Source organism: Branchiostoma lanceolatum, chromosome 17 (assembly GCF_035083965.1).
Source record: "Branchiostoma lanceolatum isolate klBraLanc5 chromosome 17, klBraLanc5.hap2, whole genome shotgun sequence".
Taxonomy (NCBI): domain Eukaryota; kingdom Metazoa; phylum Chordata; class Leptocardii; order Amphioxiformes; family Branchiostomatidae; genus Branchiostoma; species Branchiostoma lanceolatum.
Window position 1 is genome coordinate 16,614,073 of NC_089738.1, and position 10,944 is coordinate 16,625,016.

Genomic DNA, 10,944 nt, shown 5'->3' on the forward strand with positions numbered 1-10,944 from the left:
TCCAACAGTATTTACATTTCTGGTATAAATATCACACCTTATAACAGTATTTACATTTCTGGTATAAATATCACACAATATATTCTGGCTTGCAACAGACACATTTCCAACCCGATGCCAGGCCAGGCTGTTGCGCTTAAGCCCGAAAGCGTAATAACAATCCGTAAACGAAGCGACGGGGCATTGGTTTGGAGAATAGGTGCACAAAATCAAATGTTAAGGCATGCCTTAAAGCATGCGTAAATGTCACGTTTTTATATGAAAGTGTACTTAACGTAATCTCCAAGCAGGTCTCTACGGAGGCAAAATAGTATCCAGCCCGCCAACAATGTCCAGGTGGCCCCTTATAACTATTTTACAATCGTAGAGATCGGCTTGAAGATTATACTTTACGTATGCTTTACAAATTCTTTACATGTGATAAAGGTGATATAGATTTCGTGTAGTGAATGTGACCAAGGCGCTTAACACGTGCTACACGGTGGTGCAATAATACACAGATGAGAACAGTGGTTCGGTCTGTTCGATGGTGCCTCGAGTTCGAAAGGCGGTGGTGTCCGAGCTCGCGCTGGGAGAGTTCTTCAGCGGACGGCGGGCGAAGTTCCCGCCCTTCGTCCGGCGGACGATGCTGGCGGCAATGTTGGTCGGCAATCTCCGGAGGGCCTTCCGGAACTTGTCGGACATGACGTTGTAGAGAATGGGGTTGATGGTGGAACTGACGTAGACCAGTACAAACGACGTGATCATGATGCTGTTGTTCAGCGTTGTGGTTTTCTGCGTCCAAATCTGTGTTTGTTGTGTACAAACAATGAACAAAATCGCTATTAACTTAAAGGGCGGCTTTTTTACAAAACTAATATGTATTGCTATTTGGACATGGACCCCTGGGAAGAACGGACATGGATATATATGTATATGTACTGGCCGACAGGGCCTTCCAAGGAAAATAAAGGTTTACTACTACTACTACTACTACTACTACTACTACTACTACTACTACTACTACTAACTATTTCGATAGTACTGCTACCTTCCTCCGGGCAATACTGACTGGTTCTGCTAGGTGGCGCAGCAGTGCGGTCTCACATGTGACTAAGATTGTATCTCCCTTCGAGCACGTCGGCAGAACGTAAGCGTTTAAGATCATGTACGCGTATTTAAGGTTGATATCTTGTATGTAGGTTCATTTAGTTGTGTCCAAAGACATATCTTATGCAACGGCTGTTACTCCTATGCAACGTTGACCAGAGACAACAAAAGAGATTCGGCAGTTATGATAGGTTTAAATAGCAGGCTAGTTGCCGTATATGCATTACGTTCTGCCGACGTGTTCTCCCCTCGTATCACGAAGGTGTCAGAAGGACTACCAAAACCTTGAATGGCGAATTATTTTGGGAGTTTGTGTTTTGGAGACAAATAGCAGAGGTGAGTTATCACCTGTATTATCTCCCCTCCATTTTGTAAATGGAGCAGTTTAAGATGGGAAATTGATTTGATAAAGAAATTAAGAATTAGAGAACCCATTAAAGCAGAAACATATAGTTTTGAGTGCATGTTTAGTACTAGTACATTTTGAAAGCACTAAACATAATTCATTTTCAGACGCACGTACTGACCTGTATGTTGGAGAAGGTGAGTTGCGCCACGTGATGAGGCAGCCAGCAGATCACAAACGTGACCACTACAACTCCTGGGACAGAAAAACAATTAAGATTAGTCTGCAGTTCGGTACAATTTCGCTAGATGACATAACTGAACATACCATTAAGAAAAGGTCCCCAGGCTAGTTTAGTAGTTGAACTAAAGAAAATGTGTGGATTTCTACAATGAACATTTTTACCCTTTTGTCTGTCTTACTCATGACATGAAATCGTGTAAAACAAACCAGTAGTGGTATCGAAGCATCTTTGCGAGACATCAAAATACTTAACGTCCATGCTCTTGAATTGATACGGGCAGAGAAAGACTTTGTTCAAAGAAAGCTACTTACATATTGATTGATTTTTTTAGTCTCAAAAAAATGTCACCTAGAGTTTTAAGAAAAAGGTGCCAAAACCTATACCCCCTGCCGTCCGAGACCAACAGATGCCTGCTAACCCAAAGGCCATGATCACAGTTTTTCCAGGAACAAAACTTCCATTTGGAAAGCATTCGTGAAGTTTCGATTTTATAACGTTTTCAGATCGGACCAAGTGCTATATAGAAGGCTGCGCCCCCGAAGCGTCACCAAAAAACACTCACCCAACATCTTCACCACCTGCTGGGTGCTTTTCTCCCTCACCCGCAAGGAGGAGCTGCAGGCCTGCGCAGTCCGGGTGCGCAGGTGCCGCGCGATGAGGCTGTACATCACGCTCATCAGCACGACCGGGCCGAAGAAGAACACCGTGGAACTGGCGGTGGCCACGAGGAGCAAGCCGGACAGCTTGGCGTCCTCAAGAACTGTGCAGGCCTGGGAGAGGTTTTAATTACAACAATGAGAAAATATCCTCTTCAATTGTATATAAGATAAGTTTCCTAGTTTTCGATATGAATCCAAGAATGATATCCTAGTCGGGGCTGCACTTCCATTCGGAAGAGACTTAAAATGAAGAGGCGTATTCGAGGGGGTGCCTCAAGCACGTTGCAACAGCCTCATTACTCAGATGGCTGTAGTAATACAACCTGGTGAATTGATATCTAAGTCGCACAAAAACATTCGTATTCCTTGTGCAATTAGATATATTATGTATTATAAGCTCCATCTGCCTTCACATGTATATAGCTGTCGGAAGAGTTGAACCTGTACATAGTTGTATACATCAGCCATTGTAGATGTGGTAAGATATTGCATTCTTATCACCGTAACTGTACTTCTGCTTCTATCACCGTGACCTTTTTTGTTGAATCTATATAAAGCCTGGTAAATCATACATCTTGTCTATAGCTAGTCACTGACGAAAGGTAGTGGATGCCGCCTCAAACGTCTGACCGTTTCCAATATCTATTGGTTTAGTAGCTGTTACATGGAGTATCTTATTACCTAGATGTCCAAATAAACAAACTCCTATAAATGAACTCTGAACTGTTTCTCGAACTTTTGAGCTGTGTGTTTCGACCGTTTGAATAGTTTTATTCACTTTTCTTTGTAATTTGATTGCGCAGTACTGTGTCATAGTTTGTATAGACTGTATACATAGATGTCTAACATTTATAGAGGCATGGACAGGCTAATTTGACATTACCTGTACCGGCCCGGCGTCCCCTTACCGTTGCAAGATGTGTCTTATACAAAGATTACCATGTATTCTGTACCTATGTGCCTGTACTTAGCCCGTAATAGGGCATGAATGGACAACAAAGGTTATATTATTATTATAAAAAAATTCAGGGCATCTCTTCTTTATATTTTCATTGGCATTCTACGAAACATCCCCAAACGTCATACTATGGCGCTCGGCTTGTTTACACTGGCAAGGATTCATATAAGCACTTTGTGCTTCCTGTCCAATGCCCGTTAGATGTATGTGGATAAAATAAACAGGCAAATTGGACATTACCTGTTGTTCTTCTTGTTGTTATTTTTGAGCAGAGGATTCATATAAGCACTTTGTGCTTCCTGTCCAATGCTCGTTAGATATATGTGAATGAAATAAACAGGCTTATCGTATATTACCTGTACCGGCCCGGCGTCCCCCCACCGTTGCTCCAAGCCGAAGATGAAGAGAACAGGGATTGTGATGACGAACGCGCCGCCCCAAATCGCCACGATCAACTTCTTCACACGTGACTTCCGGATAACTCTCTTAGCGGTAAAAGGGTGACAGATAGCCAAATATCTGAAACATAAATGGTCAATACTAATACGTTTGCATAGGTGAGAGCTTTATCCATTAAGAACTTCTGGTGTTTTGATTGAATTCTAGCTGACAGCACCGTTCTGGGGATTGAATCAAGATGCGTTTACGGTGTCGGTATGACGCACGTCAAATTTGATAAAATGTGAAGATCGTAAGTTTTATCAGAAAAAATGACATGATTATTGTAGAATTCCCTTGCATTATCAGGCGTGTCTTGACCTATTGCTTACTTTATCAATGTAGCCTTGATTTTAAGAGGAAATATAAGTTATTTCCTTCATTTGCACTTATCATGGGAAGATCAGGCAAAATCAGGAAAACTTCTCATTTCATAAACAACATAAAAACTGCACACATCAAGAAACTATCTTAAGCACAAAGATGAAACAGCAACAAGATTGAATGTAGAGACGCCCAGAGCTTGCGTATAAAGATTAAGCAAAGCCCGGCAAGTGTCTTATATCAAAATATCCAGTGCATCTCTCTATATTTTCATTGGCATTCTACGAAACATCCCCAAATGCCCCACGGCACTCGACTTGTTTACATTGGCAAGGTATCATCACAAATTGCACTTCTGACAATATCCACTCCTACCCTTGATACGCCATCAAATGATTACCGAACAGCTTTTAGATAGATTAAAGGCTGAAGATTAAACCGTATAATACTTCTAGAAAGGCTTGTTTAAAAACAAAAAACGCACGCTGCGTCACACATGTGCCATCCGTTCTCGAAAATGTGATTGAAACGGAAATTGTGGGCGTTACTCTCAATGCCAGATGTCAAGTCTACAAGACGCTACTGACGTAAATTCTTAAGATCTTCTCTTGAGTTGAGTGACTTTCTAAGTCTTTTTATCGATCATTTCTTGAGGAGCTTTTCAGGATCAAGTCGTCATCACCCCCTGTACCTCTCTTAGCCTTTTAGGATTAATCCGATATTGCTGTTTGTCCCTCGCTTGGGCTTAATTTCTTTTGGTTTCTTGACGTCGGCTCTTTAGCTGTGTGAAATTGAACATTACACACAACTATGGTTCTAACTAATCTGAGGGTAAAGTTGGTGCCAGGAGTTTCGATTTTTTTCTTCTGGCCTGGAATTTGCTTTAAAAAGTGCATGTTATTGAGATACATGTATGAGATTTATCTGTTTATCATGATTTACCACATTTGTGGAAGGATTGACATTACAGGCGACTATCACATTTTGAAGATGTCAAACCGGTCAAATTTGGAAACGGCCAGACGTTTTAGTTATGTTGTCTTTCGTCATGGACTGGCGAATGCTGTCTGAAACGTCTGATCGTTTCCAAATTTATTCAGTTTCTTGTGAAACTGATACTTCGCGAGAGGTTGGTTTATTTTATTTATCTATTTCTGTTAACTCTCTCGGTGATTTCACGGGTTCATACATACAAACAATACAAATAATTAATGTATCTTATTATTTACTAAATCTGATCTTATTAACTTAATCTTAGCTTATTATTTACTTAATCTTATCTTGTTAACTTAATCTTAGCTTATTACCTGACTTCTATTAAACCTTCAACGTGAACTCACCTCTCGATAGTGAAGGCGGTGATGTGGAGAATGGAGGCGTAGGTAAAGGTCTCCTTCAGGTAGTAGAGTCCCCGGCAGGCTACCGGCCCCAACACCCACGGCTGGAACTGCCACAGGCGGTACAGCTCCAGCGGCAGAACCAAGAACGTCAGCAAGTCAGCAACCGCCAAACTACGGGAAAGATATATCGTAATTATGCAGATAATGTTTTTGTTATCTCTTGCAACTTTGATTGAATTTTATGTAAATAACTTTTGTTTGGGTTTTTTCCCCAAGGCTCATTGAAAATCGCCAGCTGGCGTCATGATTTCCCCTGGTGAAATAGATAAACAAACAAGCATACACTGTACAAGGACAAGTATGCATTAATAATAAAGAATGAAGTCCTTTATTGTACATTTTTGCCCAACTGAGCTAAGTACAAGTTAAGTCATAACAATAGTTTTCATACTCAATCCCAGTGTCTCTAACTAAAGTGTAGGTAAAAGCCAAACTTCTGCAATGCACTCGGCCTCTTGGTTTCCATAGGAGGACGTCTGAAACTATTTCCTGCGTGGCTCGACAGCAGTGCCCAGCAAATGTTGCTGGGTGGGTGAGCTTTTGAGACGTCCATGGGAGACGTAAATAGATTGTTTTGAGAGCAGCACGTTGTGGCCAAATATGTTCTGTGCCATGCGCAGAAGCTTTGTGTAGTCCCGTCCAATCTATTTTGGAGCTGACAGGCCCAAGTGCCCAACTTTCTGCACCGTACGTAAAGCATTTCATAGCCATTCATGTCCTTCGAGGTCTGTAGTTATCTTATGCCATCAGTGATCTTTTGGAGTAACGATAAGACGTAAAATAGAATCTTCTAAAAAAAGGTAATGGACTATATCCTTGGGGGTTATTCTACCGAATAAAAAGGCAAATTTATCAAGCCTAGCATATCTCATCTACAATGCTGTAGATAGATGCCGTTACAACAGAAATAACAGTATAAAGAATCACATTCCCTACATGGCGTTTAAGGTTTATCTCTTGTTCAAATCTAAATTGGGTTCGAGGCCTCTCGTTATCGATAACAAGTTTATTGTTCAGGAGAGCGAATAGGTTATAAAGGTTACCAAACGTGCGACCTCTCTTCCGGGACTTCTTTGCGAGTGGTCGATAAGCACATCAATGCGAGCTTCCACATGCCACGGTAGATCGTTCGCCAAACGGCAAATTGTAACGAGAGTAATATAAAACCTGAATTGTCCTTGAGGATATACGCTTTCTACACATGATAAAGAATGGGTCCGGGCTGGGCAACAAGAGCAGGCAAAATCTAGAGAATGATTACATAGAACTTTATTTCACGACAATTGTGCATGGTACAAATTATGTATGTATACTATCATTCAAGGTTTCGACCATAAAGGTTTTGACCATAATGGTTTTAACCATAAAGTTGGAAAATTACAGTAGGGATGAAATAGCATCAAACAATATCAGATATATATGGAAACACTGGGAAATGATCGATCATATCAATTTCCAATATAGTCGTCACAAAATTAGATATTTGATAACAAATCCTACATTTTACCACATGTTATCTTTGTTTTGCTCTTTTTGTTTCATTTTGCCCAAAGGACGCTACAAAACATGAATATCAATTGATTATGAAAGCAAAATCCATAGCCATCGCCGTCTGAAAAATTGTAGCAGTGTTCTTAAGAATTATAGTTATGTTTTAAACAATTGTATAGCAGTGTTCTAAAGAATTGTAACAGTGTTCTAAAGAATTGTAGCGGCGTTCTAAAGAATTGTAGCGGCGTTCTAAAGGATTGTGTCAGTGTTCTAAAGAAATGTAAAGATGTTCTAAAGAATTGTAGCATCAACATGCACCAAGTGAAAAGCGAGCTATGAGCCGAATTGAGTTTTCATGTATAGAAGATAGAGGTAAAAAAATGGCAAAAACAAAACAAAAATAAACAGATAAAAATACATAGCAGACGGAGGCGCTGTTACCTTGCTAGATAGAAGTTGGTGGTGGTCCTCATGCCCCGGTCCAGAACGATGACCAGGACTGTCAGGATGTTTCCAGTGACGCCAACGACAAACAGCAGACCGCATAGCACCGTCACCGGGACCAGGATGGTGTCCGAAAACAACTGCGTGGGGACGTCCGCTGCCAGAGTCGGCGGCGGCACCTCGGTCCGTACCTCCCGAAGGTGGAGGCTCTCGTTGTACCGTTCCAGTAGCGGCAACAGCATCTGCAGCAAGCTCAGAGTGTCATTGGAGTAGAACATTGTCCACTAATGTCTCAAGTGTTTCACACAACTTTTCAATTCTCTTTAAGAATTTGCAAAACCAGTACGATGTTTTAAGACCGTTACTCCATGTCCAGGTATACGTTTAACTGGTTTTGGGTGGCTTTCTTCAGCAACGACCGTATCTGCTGCGTGAAGCTCTGATCATCAGTACGATCATGTCGCGGTTGAGATTCTCGCTGCCGAAGGTAGAATGTTTTTCTTTTCCTCTCGGTCTCTGACGTCACTCGAGGAATTGCCTGATGCTCATGGATAATGAAATTCCCTTCCAGCTAGGTCACGTGGTGGGATGTGTAAACATATTCAACTCAGCGCGCTAGATGGATGGGGATGCGGTGACGTGGTTACGTTGACGTCCACCCCTACGCATCGCAGTTTTAATGCGTGCAGAAATTTCCTCTGGTTCAATTTCGCAGTAAAACAGCTGCGCTCCACATGGCCAATACTGGCAAGACAACAGAAAAGACTGGAGTCAGTCAAGTAAGGGGTTCCTCCTTAGAAGTGAAGACACCCTGGCATGATCATAATGATGACTTGCAGTTTCTAGTAAAAAAAACATTATCCACAGCAATGTTAACGTTTTGAAGCATTCTCTGGATGTGCTGGACGCTCCCTAGAACACAGTGGAATCAAATCAAAACAAACGAACACGCTGCCAAAACTATGGAGATTGTAGACTTTGGTTTGTATTAGATATCACTGCCCATTTGGGCTGATAACATTGTTGACATACATAATCACCACGTGTAACAATATCCGTTAGAAAGAGGGTAAGGCCGAGGCCTTTCCCAATTTGTGTCAGAATGAGGGTACTCACAAAATAGGACTGAAACGCAGATAATGTTGCAAGTCACACATATCAGACATATCTGTTTGACGGACCAACGTCGTTCACATCATACTTTTACATTGTTGATCATGTTCAATTCATAAAGGCATTGGTCATGCAAATCCAATTTTGGTCGCTTAACGGCTTCCATCCAGCGTACAGGAGGCCTTATACATAGATGTCAATCAGAAACGCGCAGGGTGATCTACTTTCGTAGATCCGGCTTTATATTTTCGTGACGACGAGTGAAGGGTTCGTGGTGCAGTATTATGTGCGTATTCAATAGGAGGCACAATGTGCGGCTTTCAGACAACCAAATACAATTTCTGCGGAGGATTTAGCAATTGATCCGGATGTTTCTAACTGACCTTTCGTAGGGTAAAGTAAAGTCATTGACGTCTTTTTATCATTGGATCCAAGACGTTTGTAAGTGAATTCAAAGAGATGCTCTTTCAGCCTTTACCCGAGGGTCAGAGTATACGAGCTCTTTGTGAGATACTTCATCTTTTAAAAGTCAGAGAGGAGGTCATCTGTGACTATCGTTAAGGGGACTGTGCGTTATTTACTGGGGGGCTGGTGCAAAGAGGGTCCGGTAAAAAAATATCAATGGTTCTTCCCCCCAGGCCAAAAAAACTTTTCAATGGCCCTCCCCTCCAGTGCACCACCCCTCCCCCCCCCCCCAGTAAATTTCGTACAGTCCCTAACAAGCATCTGATGTGTTTTATCCGCTGGGCTGGTAACGCGTCATACGGTGTTTTACTACTGGTCTGTTGGTCTGTGATAAACAATGGCGAGCTTAAGTTAGTGCATCAGGGGTGATCACAAATTCTTTCAAGAAGTGCAAAAGATAATTATGAATAAAAACCATTGCAGAACAATTGTAAAAAGGAATACAACATACTAGTATTGTTAGTTTTGGAAATAGGTATTTTCTAAATCTAGGACACTAGTATAGTAGTCTATTCTAAACATGGCAACAATGTATATCTAGCAGCAATTCTGCATTGCTAGTGTATTTTACAAGCTAGAAAGAAAACATCATATCAGCTACTATCAACATTTTCAATGTAGGTAATGGCCAATGGTTCGATCTCACGTTTAGTGTACAAAAGATGATCGGTGTGTTTTTTACTCCTACCGGTAGCGTGCAAGGTAAGCTTTTTAAACTGGGATTTGAACCCACGACCTTGTGGTCCAAAATCGCGATTGTTATCACAAGAGCACATCACGGCATACACAATATCATCAGTAAATGGTTGTATTCAGGGAGAACGCAATAGTAATGCCCAAGGGGGCAAGTGACGCCATATACGCCGCCATATACCGACCATATATTTCTAGCTTATTTGTATTAAAAGTCCCTTTAAACAGCTCTGTAAGCAGGAAGGGAACATATTTTGCTGAAGCTATCATCAACTGCATTTGCACAACAGCCTTGCTGGTTTTGTTGTTCTTAGTGTAGTGGAATTTTGTGGATGTGGCAATGTACCAATCGACTTTATCTTTCTTACTTTTTACTCACTATTCTGTCAAAAAGTACAATGCATGTATGTATGTATGAATGAATGCATGTATCATCTAATGCTACAGTAGAAGAGAAATATGACTGTATGCTGCTAAAGCACATAGAAATACCATTTTCAGAGAAGTGTAGCAAGTGTAGCGTTGCTAATGGCTTGTTTCCTATGTAAACGGCAGTCCTCAAGGTTTCCAACAGCCATTATGTTCGAAACAGATGCTATCTTGCATGGCAATATAGCCTTTCTCTAGTCATAGGTTTTGCCTGTAGTTTTTAGGCGTATTTACGTTTTAGCTCTGAATGAAATAATCATAATTTTTCTATGTCATAAATGAATGAATGGATGAATGGAGGAATGAATGAATGAATGGTTTATTGACAACCACGTACAATGTACTATAAATGTGATGTCTATCATGAAAATGAATTTCTTCACTACAGTTCGCGCTTTTGTATGTTTCATCAGCATGGACCTTAACATTAAAGTTCGAAAACAAGCTTGGTAGAAAGTACACCCCCATGTTATACATGTCATAACAAATTCTGGAAATACCATCCAATAAAGCAGAGCTGGATATCTATATCCCTACCTTATCCAGATTCGCTGGACACTGCTTTAGAAGCAGTGTGGAGTGAGCCAGCGACCTTATTCTCCGACCCAAAGCACGGACACTCGCTTGTTGGCCAATCTGAAAATCTTATACAGACCAACTTGCCGGGATGTTTGGGTACAGGTCGAGAACAAGCTATGTGTGACAGGTCGTTCAGTGTAACCAGCTGCTACTGCGCCGCGTACCTGCGAAGCTATGCCAAACGATGGGAATACCGGGTATACCCTAGATGCAGACCATGAACGACGAAGACACTTAGAGAGACAGAGCGGACTTAGCCCGGCCGGGCAAGC

At 41.4% G+C, this 10,944-nt stretch overlaps 1 protein-coding gene across 1 annotated transcript; it reads right to left on the reverse strand.

Annotated features, from left to right (window-relative positions):
• Positions 1–445: 445 nt before the first annotated feature.
• On the reverse strand, positions 446–7,671 carry LOC136422482 (growth hormone secretagogue receptor type 1-like). The gene is made up of 6 exons (XM_066410253.1): positions 7,391–7,671; positions 5,399–5,569; positions 3,653–3,815; positions 2,242–2,449; positions 1,617–1,690; positions 446–786 (listed from the first exon to the last, which is right to left on the reverse strand). The coding sequence occupies exons 1-6, from the start codon at positions 7,669–7,671 to the stop codon at positions 475–477; spliced, it is 1,209 nt and encodes a 402-aa protein (XP_066266350.1). The 3' UTR covers positions 446–474.
• Between the last annotated feature and the right edge of the window lie 3,273 nt (positions 7,672–10,944).